This window comes from Cannabis sativa, chromosome X (assembly GCF_029168945.1).
Source record: "Cannabis sativa cultivar Pink pepper isolate KNU-18-1 chromosome X, ASM2916894v1, whole genome shotgun sequence".
Classification (NCBI taxonomy): domain Eukaryota; kingdom Viridiplantae; phylum Streptophyta; class Magnoliopsida; order Rosales; family Cannabaceae; genus Cannabis; species Cannabis sativa.
In genome coordinates this window covers 15,719,382-15,740,809 of record NC_083610.1, presented here as the reverse complement: position 1 = coordinate 15,740,809, position 21,428 = coordinate 15,719,382, and the positions used below count along the sequence as shown (strand labels likewise).

Below are 21,428 nucleotides of genomic sequence, written 5' to 3'. Positions count from 1 at the left end.
AAAGTCATCGAAAAAGTCACTGTTGCCGGAAAAATTGCTGGAAAAGTCATCGTCGCCAAAAAAGTTACTGGAAAAGTCACCAGAAATAGATGTCTCAGATATAAATAAAAATAGAATTGGTTTCATTACATAATGAATAAAAACAAATAACTCAAACCGGTTATAATTGAAATATAACTAGTTCTGTAACATAATGAATAAAAACAAATAATACAAAATAACTTAAACCAGTTATAATTAAAATAGAACCGTTTCTATAATAGTGTTATAATGAATAAAAATAAATAAAACAAAATAACTCAAACCGGTTATAACTAAAATAGAATTAGTTATAGCTAAAATAGAACCAGTTATATAACATAATGAATACAAACAAGTAACACAAAATAACTCAAACCGATTACAATTAAAAAATAAAGAAGAAATCGGTTCCTAAAATACTAAAACATAAATTAAAAATAAAACTAGTTCTACAATAAAATACTTCATTACACATAATACTTTATAAAACCGATCTTATTATTGTTTTACAAATATGGAATTTCTATCTTCTTTTTTTTTTTACAAAAATATGGCATAAAAAAGCTCATATAAACGTAAAAAAAAATAAGAAAAAAAACCCACAACCCCATGGTATTATTTATTTATGCCATAAAAAAATAAATTGTTATAATTTTTTCATATATAATTATGTAATTTCTACTATTTAATATTTATAAGTCTTAATCCCATAATAAAATTTTAATAATTGCATAAATGTTAGTGTGTGATTGAAATCTACTAAAGCCTATGTTGTATAATATATTTTGGATAAATTTAAATTTTGCGTTCCCTATTTTACAGAAATACCAAATTTAGAGCATTTGGTGGGAATGTTCTACCATGTTAGATAATTAGATAGCGAATTAATGTGGTTTATTATAAGGTTTTTACACTACATATTAAAAATTTTAACTTTTTTATTGAGTGGTGGAATTTTTTCTAAAAATAATGTGTAAGTTTTATACTGTATATTGTGTTAAGTTTTCACGGTTGTTTTTTAGTTGTTTCAATGTTGTTTTAATTGTTCTGTTTTATTATTTTAACAAAAGACAATATTTTTGTTAAAAATGAGAGTAAAATTGTAAATTTTTGTTCAAAATTCACTTTTTTTTTTTAAAAAAAAAAACTTCTTTATTATACTTTACATATGTTGCCAAATTATATAGTTAATATTGCATGTTGTTAAAATTATAAGGGTGTTTTGGGAACAAAATGGAGTTAATGAATGATTAGACCAAAAACCATGCACTATAACAGAGAAGAGTGAGGAACTTGTTGGGTAACGATAATAACTACCATTAGCATGTTACGAAATTTCCAAAGGTACGGAAACATTTTCAAATTATAATGACCTAATATATATTAAGAAAAAGATAACACAGTAGCACAAACCAAAGCTAGATTAGTAATTATTAATTATAATATTATCATCATAATCTAACTTCTAATTAATACCACTAATAATCCTATTCATAATATAAGCTAGGTAATAATAATTAATAGTAAATTTTGTTATAGAAGATTAATAATTAATAATGGGAGAAGTTGTTCAAGAAGCCACCAAAAATGGCTCCCAATTCATCAAAACTCTCTTCCCACGACCATCTTCTTTGCACCTACTACTAATTGGTCTGCAAAGCTTCTCATTAACCATTTCATCATCACAATTATCATGATCATCCATCTCTCCACTCCAAAAACACTCATCATCATCATCATCAGCTGTTTTACTATCTTCATCAATGTTCTTTTCTTCTTCTTCTTCAATTTCAGTCTCAATTTCAAGCTCATCAATACCTTTTTCTCCTTCTTCTTCTCCCTCTTCTTCTTCTCCTTCTTCTTCTTCTTCTTCATCTTCTTCCTTCTCCTCCTCCACGGGCTCAGAACTACTCATCAATCGGAGTGTGAGCCTTCCGTCAGTTCGCTCAGCATGGAAAAAACTCCGAACAGAAGGTACAATGACGGCTCTCAAAACAAGGCGTCCATCTTCTCTGTGAGGTCTAACCTGAAGACCAGAAGAGCCACTCACAGAGGTCAATGGCGGTGGGAAACTACTACTACAGCTTCGATTACAATACCTCTTCGCAGCCTGTGTAGCACCAGATTTCTTTGTCTTTGCAGACGACAATGGGGACGAAGACATTTCGTCTCCACTGCTGTCGCCCGAGTCGCTACCAGTCTCGCTCCCCAAGCCTTCCGTGCACATTTGCAAGCTCTTGGCATTGAGCATCGCAGAGGAGCGCTTAACCATTGGATGAACATACACCTTTTCATCTGTTTTAGTGTCGTTTTTGGTATTATTATTTGAAAGAGCTTGGAGAAAGTTCCACCCACTAGCGCCAACGTTTTTGTTGTCGTTTCCATCTGTTTGTTTATGGTAAGTACTTTCAGAATTGTTGGGTTTGGGTGGTGATGATGGGGCTAGGATGGGCTTTGGCAGGGCCAGTTTTAGCCTCAAAACTTTGGGTTCGGCCGAAGCTGGCTCCAGGCATGATTGTAGCCCTTGACAAATACTCGTGGACATTTTGCTTGCCACAATTTAGAACAGAGGAAAAACAGGGGAGTAATCCCGGTAGTTTTGGAATTGGATTGAGAAAACGATATCAAAGTTTTTGGAGCTTTTTGAGATAATAATAAGTTTAATACAAATGGGGTTAAGGACAAAGGTTTGTAACGAAAACTCCAAGTTTTGGTTATAGTGAATTTAAGATGGATAACGAGTTTAGGCGAAAAAATAAGAGTGAATTAAGAAAAACTCGTTCAATGAAGTGTGAATGAAGAGAAGGGAGGAAGGGTTGTGAATTTATAGTAAAATATTGGAAGGAGAGAGAAATAGAGAATTATTTATTTATTGTTTTTTTTTTCTAAAAGAATAGGAGAAATTTTTTATGCCCACTTGAATTATACAAAGTTTACTCTACCACATAAATTTAATTATGGGAAAAGAGAAAAAAAATATATTTGATTGAAAATGATGAAAACTGTCTTTTAATTGTGTGGAATAACAAATTGCTGATCTGGTTTTTATTTATTTTATTTGGACATATGGAAAGAAATTAAATAGCAAAAGTAGTTTGTAAGATTTTTGTCAGAGAGAGTGTAAAAATTTATTTTTCTAAAATTTGAAAGGAGCTAAATCATGCGGTTAGATGTAAGAAATGCCTAACACCATCTCCAGTCATATACGCTTGCCAAAAGATAAACCAAACCAAGGGACCAGAGATACAGACAACTCCTTTTCATATTTACTCACTTGCAAATTGCAATATAGCTTTGTTTGACTTGTCTTTCTCCAAAACGCCAACGTTTTCATGGTGTGTGTGTGTGTGTTTTTTTAAATTTATATCTCAAAAGGGTCAAAAGACTGATCAAAACCTAGTGGCTCAGCCCCAGAATAAACAACCAACAAGCAGAAGAGCAAAACCATTTCTAAAATCCTTCACTAATTATAATTAACCATTAACTAACTCCCTTCTACTACTATTGTAATAATGAGTTATATTATTTATTTTTTGAGAAAGCTATATTGTAATAATTTATTGACTATCTACACATCTTAGCAATTTCGCTAAAAGTTATTGAGGGAAAAGCTAATAAATCAATTTAATAATCATACTTTCGAGTGATGTACTAAGCTTTCCACCATAAACTTTGATGACATAAAGTTTAGTAGAGGACCATTAATCTTCTTAGGTTCTACTCAAGTGATTTGTGTTAACCAAATTTTTTATATAACCGACCAAATTGAGTACTTCATTGGTGGATGCTTAATTAAGCCATAGATAGACAAAGAATAGGAAAAGACCAACATTTATGTCTTCTAAGGCAAGAGCTCTCTCTTCCAACCTTTTTACTTTCTTTCTTCTTTTTTTTGAAAGGAACCTTTTTACCTTCAGTGCTCATAAATTGCTTATTATGTACTCTTTCATGAATTATACAACTCAAATAACTAATGTTAAAGAAATTAATTAGAATTTTTCTATCTGTATTGTTTATGTCTAGTTAATAAATACATGTGACATTATTCAAAATATTTAAATAAAATTTTAATAAATTCAGTAACTAAAATTGTGCTTAAAATATTAAAAAGAAATAACAATGTTTACTGAAATATTTGTCAGCTAAAAAAATATGACGATCATTATAAAAGAGAATACGTGAGCTAAATAAAAATTTAAAAAAAACATATCAGACTTAACATGGTTTAGACCGTTAATAAGACATAATTAATTCACAAATCACTTGTATTAATTAAATCAAAAAAGTTACAGCAATAGAGGTTTTAGATACAATTTGGCAGAATTTTTCCTAACTCAGATACTTTTTATAAATTACAGTGTGATCCTTAATTTATAGGGAACCAGATGATGAGTCGTACTAATCTGGGCTCAATGTAGAATTTCTTAATCTTTAGCTCACTTTAATGGAAACGAATACAAGACTAAAATGGACCAATTTCTCAAGAATCCACTCAATGGACATGCGCACTCCAATACACACAAAGTCCATGACCTGTCATTTGCTTGGGAAAGGCGCGTGAGTTATGTATTGTTGGAAAATTAAGACTAAAGTACAGAAATATTAAATCAACTAAAATTTAGTCACCAAAGTAATGACAAATAACAAACACAAAACAGTAATTAAAGAAAATATGGATGAACAGAGTATTAAAAATTCAAAAACGATTAAAGCGGTAAACAATAAAATCAACACAAAGATATATATTGGTTCAAGTTCGATAAATCTATGTGAATTATGACTCTACTCCAGTTCTGGAACACCACCAAAGTCTCTTTATTGATTGAGAAAGAACATGTACAATACAATCGAAAGAATTCTTTGTTGGATCTCTCAAAGTGTTTCAACTCTCACACTCTTGCCCAAGAATTTTTTCATCTACAGAAGATTCTTTATACAAAAATCCAAACCCAGTCTCTCTATTTTTTAAGTACCTCTCTTTGTCTATCTCTAAATATCTTTCTCTTTCAAACTCAAAGTCTCCTCTTGAAACTCGTCAATCCAACATTTTTTGAAATGATAAGTATTGGTGGTATATATAAGCTCAGGATAAAGATCCTAAGGTCCGTAGCTGTAACTGATAAGTTGTTAAGTTAGTTACTCCATAATAAACTTAACAACCTCCTCGAAACAGAATCTCCATGTCAGTACAAGATGAGGTGCTTCCGGATGAGACATATGCTTCCTAGTTAACAAACTGAAGCGAATGCTAAGGAGCTTCTAGATAGGAAAATAGCCAGCTGTAGTCGACTAACCGGAACATCCTTCCAGGAAGAAAAACTAGCCATCCGAAACTCCTTTCTAGGGAAGGACTAGCTTTCCTGAAGACTACACCTAGAGTGGACATGATAGTCATCCAAGTATGCGCTTCCGGATGACAACTATCATTCCACGAGACTTCTTCTGGAGGGACAAGTTAGCTATCTGGGAACATAATTCTTGGAGACAACTAACTTTCTATTACTTGAACAGTCTTATGGAGATCTTTTCATTTGGAGAAACTATAACACAAATTCCACCTAGTTACTTTAAATAAAAATAATGACGGTGATGAAGACAGTATGCAGCCATCATGGTTGGCATTCAAAAAATTTCAGTTTAATAACTTCTGAGACTGATGAAGTCCAAGTAATGCTTGAACTTTTTTACTGTTAAGACCTTAGTCCCAACATTGGTAGGATTATCTTCCGTTCTGACCTTCTCTAAATCAACAAGTCATTCTTTTATCTTTTCTCTAATCCAGTAGAGTCCTATGTCTATATGTTTGCTTTTTTCATAATAAATTGGATTTTTGCAAAGATGGATGGATGATTGTATATCAGAGTACACAGTCACTCCTCTTCTTATTTTCTTTAATTCAAACTAAATTCCTCGAAGCCATAACGCTTTCTTGAATGCTTTTGTAGTCGCCATAAATTCTACTTTCATGATGGAAAGGGTAACCACAGACTGTAATTGGGCTTTTCAGCATATACATTTCTGGTTTGTGAAGAAAATGTAAGAAGTGGTTAATTTTCTGGTCTCTCTATTCGAGGCATAGTCAGCATCCACGAACTCTTTTAACTTCAATTGTCCTTTTGCTTTCTCATAGGCCAGACCATAATCTAAGTACCCTTTCAGTATCTTAATAACCATTTGAGGGCCTTCTAGTGTTCAACGCTCATATTGGACATGAATCGGCTTAGGATGCTTAGAGCGTGAGCTATATCCGGTCTAGTGCTCACCATCACATACATTAAATATCCTAAGACCATAGCATATGGTACATCCTTCATTTCCTCTTTCTCCTTCAAACTGTTCGAACACTATTCCTTCGAAAAAATAAATTGTCCCCTTAATAGAGTGGATGTACTCTTTGCATCTTCCATGTTGAACTTCTGAATAACTTTCTTGATGTACCCGGACTTCTTCAAGCTGATGGTCCCTTCTAGTTCCTTGAAACTTCAATGTTAAGTATCTTTTGAACTGGTCCAAGCTCTATCATCTCAACTCTCTCTTGAGCTTAGCTTTGATACTTTTGATCAATGATTGGTCTTTTCTCATTATGAGCATGTCATCCACATAGAGCAATAAGAACACAGCTGTAGATTACCCGAGATTCTTGAAATATAAATAGTAATCATATGTTGATCGTTTGAACTCGATTTGTTACATATAAGTATCAAATATTTTGTTCTGTTGTCTTGGGGACTGTTTTAAACCATATAAGGACCTATTGAGCTTGCAAACTAACTCAAATCCTTTTCCTTCCACTTGAAACCCAGGTGGTTGCCTCATGTAGATCTCTTCCTCCAAGAATTCATTCAGAAAAGCAGTCTTAACATCAGGTTGTTCAACTTCAAAAACTATTTGAGCTGCTAAGGACAACATCAATCTTATCATTTATTATTTTACCACAGGTGAAAAGATTTCAGTATATAGTCAATTACTTTCACCTGAGTAAAACCCTTAGCCCCTAACTTGGCTTTGAACCACACTGTTTCATTCTCATTGATTCCCTCTTTCAACTTGAGAATCCATTTGCACTTCACAATCTTTTTATTCTCTAGCTTCGGTACAACAACCCAAGTCTTGTTCTTTCGGAGCGAATCCATCTCCTCATCCATGGCCTAAAGCTATTTTGACTTGTTTCCACCTAAAATTTCCTCTCTGTAGCTTCTAGGCTCTTCAATTTCATTTTGTTGTACTGCTGCCAGTGCAAATGCTATTAAATCTGCTTCCGCAAACCTTGCTGGAGGGTGAATCTCTCTTCTTGTTCTATCACTCGCCAACTAATAACCTTTTAGACCTATCTATTCGAGTACTTCCAAAAACTCTATTTTGTCTTCGTTATCTTCTAGCTCAGCATCAACTTTCGTATGTGCACTGTCTTTCAGCTCCATATTAGCTTTCGACAGTGAACCTTCTTCTAGATGTTTCGTTCCGTATTCCACTTCCATGCATGCAGTGTTCCTATTTCCTATTTTTCCTACATCACGTGGAGATACACTACCTTTCCTGGATGTCAATTGAGGATATTCCAACTCATTGAAAACAACATTTTTTGCAATCTCAACCTTCGATCTACCCTTCTTAGAATTGTAGATTCTATACCCCTTGGTACCTAAGGCATAACCTAGGAAAGTTCTCTTAACTGATTTAGGTTCCAGTTTGTCAATATATTGGTGTACATATGCACTACATCCAAAGGTTCTTAAATATGTTAGGTTTGGGGTTCTGTTATACCACATTTTATAAGGGGTTTTCAAGCCTATAACCTGTTTTGGGCTTCTATTAGTAAGGTATGTTGCAGTTGCTAGAGCTTCTCCCAAAATAGTTTCTCTAATTCAGAATTGTACTGTAAACATCTAACTTTGTTCAACAAGGTTCAGTTCATCCATTTAGCAACACTATTTTTCTCTAGGATCTTCACTACAGTTCTATGCCTAGTGATCCCAAACTCCTAACACAACTTGTCAAATTCAGAGGTGATAAACTCTAACCCATTGTCCGTCCTAAGGTTCTTAACTTTAAGGTCGGTTTGGCTTTCCAACTGAGTTTTCCAAATTCTAAATTATTCCACGCACTCATTCTTAGTTGCTAGCAAATAGGTCTAAATATACCTACTATAATCATCAACTATAGAAAGAAAATATTACTTACCGGAGTGAGTTGGCACTTTGTATGGCCCCTAAAGATCAGCATGCACATATTCAAGTATCTTCTTAGTTGTGTGCCTTGCTGGAGTGAATTTCAGCTTATGTTATTTTCCTAAAACACAAGCTTCGCAAAATGGTAAGGCACAAGAATTTAAATTTTCAATTATACCTTGTTTGTGCAGTTCTTTGAGGCCTTGTTCACTCATATGCCCAAGCTTGTGATGCTATAGTTGCATATCTAATTCTAGCTGTTTCACCAAACTTGCTTCTCCAGCTGAAATAATTTCTCCTTGGAGAATATATAAACTATTGATATTTTCACCTTTCATCACTATCAGCAAACTTTTGGTGATCCTCATGCTTCTATGCATGGACTTGTATCCGTAATCTTCATCTTCAAGTGCACCAGGGATATGATTTTTTTGTCTTAAGTCCAAAATGTGCCTTCCGCCATCATACTATATGATGGGAACCTTTCCGATTCCAATGACCCTACATGAATGATCATTTCCCATTAGAACTTTACCTCCATCAACTGATCGATCTATAATCAAAAAATTATTCTCAACTTGGACACATGTGATAAGTGCATCTAGAGTCAAGAATCCACACTGTTCATTCAAGATTCCGAGATGAAGAATAATTCTCTATCTGTTGAACAATCATCACTATCCTCCACGATTGCAGTTGAATCCTTCCTGTGGTGATGCTGCATGTTGTCCTTCCTATCTCCATTGTGAGATTTGTTGAAGCCTTGTTGCTCCTTATACTTCTTGCAAAATCTTTGTAAGTGTCCGGACCTTCCATAAAAGTACCACTTTCGAGTTTCCTTCTCTCTAGACTTTGAACTTGATTGAGAGTGATGGCGTTTACTCTTCAAACTTACTTTATTGGGTGATCTTCCTCTTGCTAGATACACTTCTTCTTTCTTGGATTCATTTTCCAATTGTAATTTGAAATCCTTCGAATTAAGTGTGGCAAGAACATCCTTTATTGCAATCACGTCTCTGCCATACTTGATAGCAGCCTTGACTTCTTGATATGCAATTGGGACCAATCTCAATAAAATGATGGTCTAGCTTTCTTCATTAACCTCGTGATTTATATTAGCTAATCCTATAATGATCACATTAAACCTGTCAATATAATCATCTAAAGAAATATAAAAAAAATTATTCTAAAACTGTATAACCTTTCCAGAAAATTAATCTTTGCTAACAATTGATGGTTTTAAGTATAATTCTTCTAACTTTTTTCCAAACTCCTTTCTCCGTCTTTTTTGTGATGAGTTTTCTTCGGACATTGTTTGACAGATACATGATGATCGTATAATATGCCACCTCCTCCATTGTTACTTTTTCTTCTAATTTCTTTTCAGCCACTAACTTCTCATATCTCCAAGAACTTTGGAGAACTTCTGATGCAATAGGATCCCTTTCAAACTTTTTCTTCGTAGTGCAAAGTCTCCAATTCCATCAAACTTCTCCCATTTGAATCTTGCCATTGATGACATAAATTGTTTCTTCAAGAATTGTCGTAGAAATAATCTTGATTCTACGTTCTTGATCGAATACCAAGCTCTAATTTGTGGAAAAATTAAGACTAAAGTGCATAATTAAATCAACTAAAATTTAATTACTAAAGAGTTAGCAATGATAAGAATAACAAACACAAAGCAGTGAACGGAGAAAACAAGGATATTGAACAGAGTATTAAAAATTTAGAAACGATTAAAGCAGTAAAATAATAAAATCAACACCAAGATATATACTAGTTCAAGTCTGATAGATTGATGTGATCTATGGCTCTACTCCAGTTCTGGAACACCATCAAATCCTCTTTATTGATGAGCAAGAACAGGTACAATATAGTCGAGAGGATTCTCTGTTGGATCTCTCAAAGTGTTTCAACTCTCACACTCTTGCCCAAGAAACTTCATCATCTACAAAAGATTATTAATACAAAAACTCAAATCCAATCTCTCTCTTTTCTCTGTACCTCTCAATCTCTTTCTCTCTCAAACTCAAAGTCTCTTCTTGAAATTCATCAATCTATCCTTTTTTGAAATGATAAGTGTTGGTGGTATATATAGGCTTAGGATAAAGATCCTAAGGTCAGTGGATGAAACTGATAAGTTGTTAAGTTAGTTATGTCATAAAAAACTTAACAACCTTCTCAAAATAAAATCTCCACGTCAGCACAAGACGAGGTGCTTCTGGATGAGACACACGCTTCCTGGACAACAGACTGAAGCGAATGCTAAAGGAGCTTCTGGATAGGAAAAGAGCCAGTTAGAGTCGACTATCCAGAAAACTCTTTTAGGAGGAACAACTAGCCATTTGAAACTCCTTTTCAAAGAAGGACTAGCTTTCTTGAAAACTACATCTGGAGTGGACATGATAGTCATCCGGAAACGCCCTTCTGGATAACAACTATCATTCCATGAGACTCGGGAGAGACAAGTTAATTAGCTATCCGAGAACATACTTCCTGGAGACAACTAAGTTTCCATTACTTAAAACAGTCTTATGGAGATCTTTTTATTTCGAGGAACTATATTGCATGTATCAATATAGTGGGTGCACGAATCCCTGCTTTTTTGATGCTTTTTTGAAAATTCCATTTACCGTTAGGTAGGATGGTGGGATAAGCCACTGTAGAACACATGCATCAGGGGGTGTTCGAAATTCTCTTTGTGTGGTTTTACTATAAATGTTTCTTTTGGCATCCACTGATCCCTCCGACCTCAATACCTTTCAAAAATGACCCACAATCAGGCCTAATGGGGCTTTTATTTACTGGAGCCATAGACTATGTTGATTATAACTTTTTAGGGAGGTTTCTAAATTTAAAGAACTTGAACGTGGCTCGTGAAAAGTGTGGGTGTAACCCAATCTGCCACTTAACACTATAAAAAAACTGCTACTTTTGTGACAACTTTTTAGTCACAACATATTTTTTTGTGACTAAATGTGACTTTTAGTCACAACAAAATATTATTTGTAACTAAAAGATAGTCTTTAGTTACAAGTTGTCACTGATATAGTTTTAGATACAACAAGTATATTGTGACTAAAAATATACATTTATTCACAACAAATTGTAATTTTTCTGACTAATACTTTTAGCCACGGACTTTTTAGTCACAACTTAAGAATGATAATTTATAATTAGTCATAATTTTTTTTACTTTTAGTCACAAGTTTTGTTGTGACTAAAAGTAAGATTTTTTGTTGTCTAAGTTGTTTTTTGAGTGAGATGTGAGTGTAGTGCCGGCAGATTGTGTGAGTGCAACTATAATCCAACCCAAATGTTCAATTCTAGTTTCTATGCCTAGAATACTAAGATCATGATGGCCCTTCTCAAGGGATGACTCGTGAATTTACGAACAACTTTATTCTTTTAAATATTAAAAATTAATTATTATGTAATAATGCATGGTCCCTAATTATACTATTTGTGTAATATATATCATTTAAGCACTTACATTTAGGGGTTTTAATATTTTAACTTTAGTATAAAATTTGATATTAATTTAAAATCACACAATGTCGCGTCACGTATCAAGCCCTGGCCTGTTGAGAGCATATGAACTCCCGTTAGCAGTGTTATATTCTTCCTATTTAAGGTCAAGAAAAATCTAAATTGTACGGACATGTTTGTTTGCCTAAAATATTCAAGATATTTTATTGGTAGCCAAAAGTACCTTTTATAAAAGGACCAGATAGATTAATTTCTTCTTCATTGGGTAACAATAGTATTGGTCCAATTACGTAATATCACTAATTTAAAATCCAAATTTGAAAAGAAATACTTGAAATTAGATGAGTAAAATAAGAAAGATATTTTTTAGAGGAGAAACACAGGTTAGTAAGTGTGCAGAAACCACAATTATTATATTCCTATTTTTGTCAGCAAATGGGTTTTGGTTGATAATAAGGTATTTATCATGCACATGATGCTAGCTGACAACCAAAAACAAAGTGCAATATTAGGTAATGGGAATTTGGCACCAATGCAGTGCCCATGTTACTTTGCTTTTTTTATTTTTCTTTTTTCTTTTTCTTCTTTAGATCAACCAATACATATATATCTTTTTATATATACACGAATGTTGTAGTTGACGTCAATTTATTATATATTTTTTATTTGTATATAGGTCAATTTATTATATTATTACATTTTTTTTGCTGAAAATTTTATTATATTATTAATTAATGCTGCATGAAAGACGAAAACTGATATCACTAACAATATTTATGTAATTCTAGTTCCTTGATTTCAAAATAATACTAAAACAGATGCATGCATGCCGTATTGAACTTCTTGCATTGCATTTTCATGCATTAAAGATTCTTAAAAATACCCAAAGAAACGTAAAAAATGTGGAGAGAGAATCTGAAATTCACACTATCTTAATTAATATATAGTTGCCATTTAAATGAAAAATTACAACTATTATTACATCTATGCGCTATTAGGTTGTTATATACACATAATGTTAAAAATATATAAGAAAAATGTTAAGTCACATCTTAAAATATTATATTATTATTGCTGCATTTTAATATTTGGTCCTATATATTTTAATTTAATAACTAATATAAAAACTACTAACTAATTATAAAACATTATATATTATATCGAGGTGGTGTTAAATATATATCTTAATAAAGTATCAAATAGGCTCGAATATATTTATATATATACATATTACATACAATATAAAATACTGTGAGTTCGTTTGGTACGTTGTATTACACCGTATTGTATTAAATAATATTATATTAAATTGTATTTTATGCAATATTTTTATGTAAAATTTTATGTGATATTAATTTTTATTGGCAGCTAAATATATAGTATAAATTAAAATTTAACACAATACTATATAAAAATTTAATATATAATTAAATTTAATATAAGAAAATACAATACAATATAATTTAATACTATGTTTGAAACCACCCTATGAGTAATTAAATAGCATAGAAAACATATATATACTTGATCACTCTATATAGAAATAATTGAAAAATAACATAGATTGGTATTGCTATACTAATCACATAAATGTTCCATTAAAATAGTCTTTTAAAAAATATAAGGCTACTAACTATATGAGCTAAAAAATTAATTGTCAACTCATAATTTAATAAAATAATTAAAATATTATTAATATAAGCTTAAGATAAAATCGTTACATAAGTGAACAGTGCAGTGCCACGTCAAGTGAAAAAGCTGAGTGGGATCGATCTAACCATATACCCCTCTAATTCCTCAGTCACGTCTTAACAAATCAACAAATTACATGTGCACTTATTTATTGCAAGGTATATATCAGATGTATACTACTTCTATTTCAAAATTGGTCTCGTTTTTATGGTGGACTAATATATATATACATTACCATGTGTAAATATATTATCAACTACATCTAAAACTATAGGCTAGATATATAAAGATTATGATATATGTAGAGAAATAATAACTCAATTTTTTATATGAGAATGTGAACATATATTATAATTATTTATTAATTTTTTTAAAGAAAAAAATATTGAATAATTACACAGTGCCAATCACAAACTGTACAAATAATTTGTTTAATTTCACTCTCGTGTGTAATGCATGCTTTAAATTAACAACCTCCTTTGTCTTTTCAATATATATATTTATGGATAAATTATAATTTTTTTTATTTTTATATATAAATGTACCACAGTTTTTAGAAAATGTGATTAATTTAGTTTTATTATAAAACAACTTATTTTTAAATATTATGTTATAATTTATTGTCGTGCCAAAATTAAAGTCTCCATCTATTATTGATCCCACAATTTTTTTTTTTTTTAAAAAAAAGAAATTCTGATTAATTTTCATTTATATATATGATTTGTACACATCTAAGAGCTAGTTATTATTAACCAGGTATAGGAAAATAGAGCACTATGTACTTGATATTACTTATTAGAAGACGTGTGAATATTTATATATAAAAATTAATTATGAATGCATGTCTTTGTCTCTCCAATTCCTTTCCTGTTTCGTGCGGCTCCCTGTAATGAAGAAACACCTTTTTCAGGCAAGTGGCGGACTTAAGATTTAAAGTGAGGAAAGTGTAATTTTTTTTTCTTTTGTAAGGAGGGGCAAAAGTAAATTGGTGGGATTAGAACTCTTACATATATCCTCTAATTTGTGAAGTAGTTTAACAATTACACTAAAGTTAATATTATACTTATTATATCTTTTATTACAAATATATATGTTGTAATAATTTAAAATGTATATATTTTTTTTTAATTTTTTTAGGAGGGCGCAACTGCCCCTCGCTTTTAATGTTGCCTGCTCTTTTATAAGTTGTGTAAGGCTTTAATTATTAGAAGCAAAGTTTCTTCTTTTCATGCATAGCTAATTAATATCATATAATTACAATAAGTCCAATTATATATATATTTATATAAGTCAGTAGAATAAAATATAAACTGAAAAACAAATCTTTTTGTTTGATACCTTATAAGTTACGATAAGCTGGAGACTATAATAATTTTGGTAAAGCTAATAATTTCTAGTTGTCATGGATTTCGATCGGTACATATATATATGATATATATATATATACATGTGTGTAATATTATAGTGTATATTATAATTACTTATGATAACATGAATTGATAATAATAACCACTAGCTCATTCACAAAGGTATATATAGTTTATGAATTGACGAAGACGTTAGAGATTACCATATATGTAAATGGAACAAACTAATCATGCATGTACATTTGTAAAATAAATAAACTGGTTTCCGCGTTTTCAAAAGCTTTCAGTACAAAAAATAGTGTTCTGTTGTGGTACCACACGTCTACTAGAGAACGTGATCCTCATATATATGTGTTAATTGTTCACTCAATGATCAGTAGTAGTCTTATAATATATTATATATAAATACATGATCATATCTCTAGTAGGATCATGACCAACAAGCTCTCATTAAAATCAACATGTAGCAGTAGTACGTACGTACCAGGCGCACTCGCATAGATTTTTCTTTTTCTTTTGTAGAATGACATATATATATATATATACATATAATATTCTCACAATAATAACCCAAAAACAAAGTAGTGACACGTTTCGACCAGTAAACGTAAAAGATAATGTGGTTTGTTCAAAACTAGCTAGGGGATAGTGATGAGGGTGTGGTGGGAAATAGAGCACTAGACATGTTAGGCATTAGAAAACGCCAAGAGGAATATATAGATTTTGAGAAATGAATATTACTTTTTGAGTACTCTAATATTATATGCTCTTTTCTTCTTTCCAGGCTATACGATATATGTTCTTATATTAATTCATTCATTGGAGATAGTGAGATACCAATCACTCAGGACATGATAGCTGGTGAAGCTACAATGTCACATTGTATATATAGAGATATATAGTATTATCACTGTTAAGGCCGGTGAAGAAATAATTAACACACCTATATAGACCAATCCTTGTTTTATAAATATTTTTTGTTATTATTATAATTATATTATTATTAGCCACGACTAACCATATATCTCTTATTTTTCTGTTGCCTGTTCTTTTTCCTTGCAAATTTTTCTCCACTAAGTAATTGCATGATATAAATATAAATACCCGACCCGTTAAAGAGCGTACGTACTACTAGTTGCATGGACCTATATTAATGGTCGTTATTATTCATATATATTTGATTATATACGTAAATTTTCCATGCTGATTCGAAAACTATATATGTATACTTTAATTAGTGGATGAAACGAGGAGAATATTGTGAAGACGTGAGTGGAGTTTTATTATATAAATATATATATGTACATTTGGGAGGAAGTGTGAAATAGACTATATTTATGAAAACACTATACTTACACATATTAAACATACCTTTATGACATATAATGATCACTACAAAAATTTTACTTAGTCACATCAAAACTTGTGGGTTTGTGATTAATTATAAATTATTATTTGTAATTAAAAGGTTGTGACTAAATGTATTAATTACAAAAATTATAATTTATTATGACTAAATATATTTTTAGTAACAATACTTATTTTGACTAAAATTAAATTAGTGACAACTTGTAAATACTATATTTTAATCACAAGTAACATTTTGTTGTAACTAAAAGTCACATATTAATCACAAAAAAATTATGTTAAGACTAAAAAGTTATCACTAAAAATAGCAATTTTCTATCGTGAATATATAATAATTTTTTTATTATTACTTGGATTATAGTAATTATTATAGGTAGTAATAATAACAATGCAATATTTAAGCAAATATGCAAATGCACGTTTCTCTTACGTAGCTAGTATACAAAGATATATTATATACCTAAAAATATATAAAGACACGACAAAGATAAATTATTTTGTCTTTATTTAAATACTTTTCTTTAATATTTTTTTATAAGTTTATGTTAATTTAAATAAAATATTTTATCATATTTTAATAAAAAAATCATTTTATTCTCATAAATATTATTTTAAGATAATATTTTTACATTTATATATATTTTTTAATTTTTTCATTAATATTTAAAATATAGTTTATTTATATATGTATTATTAGAATATAAAAAAAGAAAAAAATGAATACAAATTTTAAAAATTGAAATTTGATGTAAATAAAAAAAAAAATAGTAGTGCCTTAGTTAATAAAAAATTGGGGGTTAGTATAATGCCCCATAAAAATTTGTAGTTTACTTGTATAGTTATTAATTTATGTACGTTGGATAATTTAATTTTTTTTTAAATTTTCGGTATTATAATCTATTATTGGTTCTTCAGTGAATTTTAATTAATAATTTATGATGCGCAGCATATATTATATATTTGTGTTCTCAAATAAAAATTACATAAAATTAGTGAGATCGTGTCATATTTTCAGATTGACAAATAATCCAGTTACTTTTTATATTATTTCGTAAAAATATTTTACAAGCTAATTCTTTTTTTTGAAATAATGCTATTACAAACTAATTCCAAATGTTCGATTTCTTTCTTATTTATTTTTTTTCCTAAAAAAAATCTTCAAATATAGATACGTACCAATTCTTTTTGTCGTTAGGGTTTTGTTGCTATATTTTTAAGCGCTACGCAAGTATACGCAATCAAGTAGTAAATCTCACACAGGTGAGGTCGATCCCACAGGGAATTGGATTAAGTACCACTAAATTATACTTATGATTCTATTCGGTAAATCAAAAGCAATTACGGTTTAAAAACAGTAAAATTTGAAAGAAATTCAGAAAACTTAATAACACAGATTAAAGTTGAGCAAGATGAGGCAATAGGGAGGAGAATCCTGTTGTTGTTTACCCAAATCGTTAATGCTTAATTACTATCCTATTCTTGGAGTGAATAACAGATTATGAAATAACCTAGCTCCTTTCAGATCTTCTAGATTCTAAATCACATGTTATCTAATTAATTCCTTAATTTAAACTAACATGAAATCAGCATTAAGTAATAATCTACTCGTCACATAAGTCATGTAAATACTTTCGTTTCACATAGAACATTGATTATCTTAATTTTAGCATTCTCAATTCTCACTTTTCAGATTTTGAATTGAGATCATAGAACATGCACAAGGTGATCAATCTTAAACATGAAATTAAACACTAACTAAGATAATTTCACACACAAGAATTGAGGAATGGTAATTAAACATTAACTAGGCAAAACATTAAACAACAATCATCATCCTCCCTAAATGGGAAATTTAGTTCAGAAACAAATCCATAACCATTCCTATAGCAATATTCAACATAAGTAAATTAAAGAGGAATAAAGAAAAGAACTGTTTGAGGATGAATTCTGGATCTTCACTTGAATCTCTATGCTCTTCCTGCCGCTCTCAGCTGTGTTTTAGGGTTCCAAATCGCTCTCCCTGACTTCCAATCGCAGTTTTCTTTTTATACTTGAAATTTAGGGTTCGATGGACGAAAATACCCCTGGTCCGTACGGGATCTCGCCGCGGCCAAGCTTCCTCTCGCCGCGGCAAGAATTTGCCAATTTCAGCCTCTCTCTGTTTCTCGTATCTCGCCGCGGCGAGCCTCTTCATCGCCGCGGCCAGATATAGAAAAACTCAATTTTTGAGTTTTTCTTCGGCTCAGCACGTCTTTCAATGAATTTCTGCACCCGAGACCTCTTTTACTCCAAAGAACTCACGAAAACATAGAAAACAAGCGTAATTCCGTCCCAACACAGCTAAGAATGCACATAAATCGGATCCATAACATAGGCTAAAAATAGCCTAACAAACTCCCCCAAACTGACTCTTTACTCGTCCCCGAGTAAACTAAGACTAAACTAAGAAAAAAAAAACTGACAATGATAGCTGAACTTTCCAACAATTTAATTGTTACCACCACCTGCACAACTTCAATCCATCAATAACCAGAATTTCAACTTGCCAACTCTAAGAACTAAGTTGAATGTGCAATTTACAAGTAAGTAATTCATACAAACATAAAGCATCGCAATTCCCATCAATATCACAACTGTTCTAACTTTCCAACTTCCCACTAACACATGATCAATAAGTTTGAATGACATACTCCTCTCCACTAATGTTGACAAATTTCTATTCGGAATCAATAGGTCTTTTTCGGTTAAAATCACATGGCTTAGGTACATGGGTAGGTAAGAAGTCATTTAGGCTATACTATACCATAAGCACAATTAACCAAGCAAGCCTAGACATTTATTTTGCTTATTTCCATATATCCCAAAAACAGAAATAAGGGATTGCAATTTTTCTTGTGTGTGTACCTCATAATTTTCTTAACTTTTTTCTTCAAGAAGACACATTTTGTTTCTTTTTTTTTTCATCATAGGCACAACACACAATAGTCTTATTATTTTTTTCAATCCCTCATTCCTACACTTTATATTTTTTTTTCACTTACAGCACTTATTCCCCCCCAAACTTGCTTCAAGGCTCATGGCATAATAAAATATGTTCAGGGTGAAAAGAGTTTAGAATAACAAATTCAGCTCCGTGAAGTGGTGAAAATTTTTAAAACAGGCTAAAGCTCAACTTTGGGTATACTAAGGGTAAAACTTTTCTAGGTAGGCTTGAAAGGCTCAATCGATCCAAAGAAAATTTGCCTAAATCACTTTCCAAACAAAAAATCATCAAGGATTTCGCTTCAAGAGAGTATGTCAAACAAATTCTATTCTATGTTCAATCAGTCATTCCACAATCCAAATAGAACACAAGTGATATGTGAGAATAGCAAATGTTTTAAACCTACATGAATCACTTTCTAACACACATCCAGTTTAATTCAAACAGTTGCAAGTCAAGCACACAGTTATGTTTCAATCCATTGCACAAGTGAATAACAACAATTTAATCCATCTTTCAATTTAGCTATCACGCAAGACTAAAAAAAAACTAAAACAAACTAAACTAAAACAAATAAACGCGAAAAAATAAATTAAGTTCCCCCCCCCAAACTAAAATGCACATTGTCCCCAATGTGTGAAAATAAACCAGGGTGAGAGAAACTTACCTGAGCCCCTTTAGAAGGGGTTTGGCGGCGGTGGCTGGTCATAAGGGTTGAAACGGGGTGGCATGGGAAAATAGTTTGGATCATCCACACCGATATTCATCCTCGTGACAAGTGTGTTCAATTGAGCCACCTGCTGCTCATCGAAGATACTCCTCTGGGCCATGTAATTTTGCATATGCATGTTCTCACGAATCGATAATTCACTGATTGTGAGTGTACTGCATGGCAGGGTCAAGAGGCCCGACAAGACGTGGTGGTTCGATGTCCTCACGTTCCTCTTCTTCTCTTGCCGGAGGACCTCCTTGAACTGGCGGTTGACCATGAGGATGAGGAGGTTTGAAGCGCAGAACAGTCGCCAAGGTAATAGGGCGCTGGGGCGGCACCTTTGTATCATATGAGTACTGTGGTACTCCATGTTTCTCACAGAGGTCAGTGATTATTCCAGCCAACCCCAGTCCTCCACCAGAAGATCCCTCAACCATAATGTCAAAGGTCGTTCGAACAATATCCCCCACATTCAAATTATACCCTTTCATAATACCGTAAACCCATTTAAGTCTGTCCATTTGAGCATCAGAAAAATGCTTGTTGGGGAGCATCCTTGCACTAACAAAGTAAAGCCAAGCCTTGGCCACTGGGTTGAGTTCACATCGGTACAATTGGTATGGTACTCCACTAAGCTCATGGAACCTAAGGCCAGGATACCCTAGAGTCTCAGCCATATCCACATAATTCGTACTTCTCTCATAGAATTGTTGTTTCAATTGTTGTTCTTCATAAGTGAAAGTTTGGAGATCATAAAGGGCATGAATAGCGTCTGCGGTAGCAGGCACTCTAACCCCCTAACTCTAACTTTGCCCTCTTCTCTTTCGTGCCGCTTGGCTAAAAATTCCAAAGCTAGAGTTTGATTACCACGCCGTTGACATCGACGAACTTAGTCCACTGCCTCTGTAGGATTTGATCCCTAATAGATGCAAAAGCAGGGGGAATATTGGCAGTTTGGCTTAGGTTGACTATGTCTATCCCTCTATCTTCAATGAACGCCCTATCTTTCAATTTTAAAAACCTCTCTTGAGCCTCCATGTTGGCAAACCTAACTCTATCAAGGTTAGGGCGTCCCCTAGATGGGTTGGATGATGAAGCTCCCTCTTCATTAACCCTTGACCTCTTTGGACCCATAACTCCCAAATTTTTTTCTAACTCTCAAGATTTTTCAAAATTTTGACAGCACTTCCCCTTAAAAATCGACTTCCCGGGATTTAACCCTTTCACAATCACATTCAATTGACTCACCACAATAATGTGCAACAATGTATGATCAACAATTCCAAAAATTTCAACACAAAGTCTAATATTCTCTAGCAATCCACAAATAATCCAATCAAACTTGTGTAGAGAAATTAAAATTTGTTACCTCAATGAAAATCACTCTTTAGTCAACCTCCATTGATGAGAACCTTGAAGCTTTAGGGAAGAAGAAGGTGAATAGTGATTTTTCTGAAATTTGGGTGAGGTTTAGGGATTTTGGATTGGATTTTTAGAGGAAAAGAGTGTTAGATGAGAGAAATAAGGGATTATGATGATTTGGGATGAAAGTTTATGGATAATTTTGAGGAAAATTGGTTTGAATGGGGTTAGATGAAGAAATTAGGGTGAAAAGAGGTGGTTTT

At 32.1% G+C, this 21,428-nt stretch overlaps 1 protein-coding gene across 1 annotated transcript; it reads right to left on the bottom strand.

The window, feature by feature from the left end:
- Positions 1-1,376: 1,376 nt before the first annotated feature.
- Positions 1,377-2,940, bottom strand: LOC115704097 (protein FANTASTIC FOUR 1). Its single transcript, XM_030631318.2, has one exon. The coding sequence runs from the start codon at positions 2,564-2,566 to the stop codon at positions 1,592-1,594; it is 975 nt and encodes a 324-aa protein (XP_030487178.2). The 5' UTR covers positions 2,567-2,940; the 3' UTR covers positions 1,377-1,591.
- Between the last annotated feature and the right edge of the window lie 18,488 nt (positions 2,941-21,428).

Excerpts from the sequence above, each read along its gene's own strand:
- LOC115704097 (XM_030631318.2), bottom strand. The coding sequence starts at position 2,566 with ATGTCCACGAGTATTTGTCAAGGGCTACAATCATGCCTGGAGCCAGCT.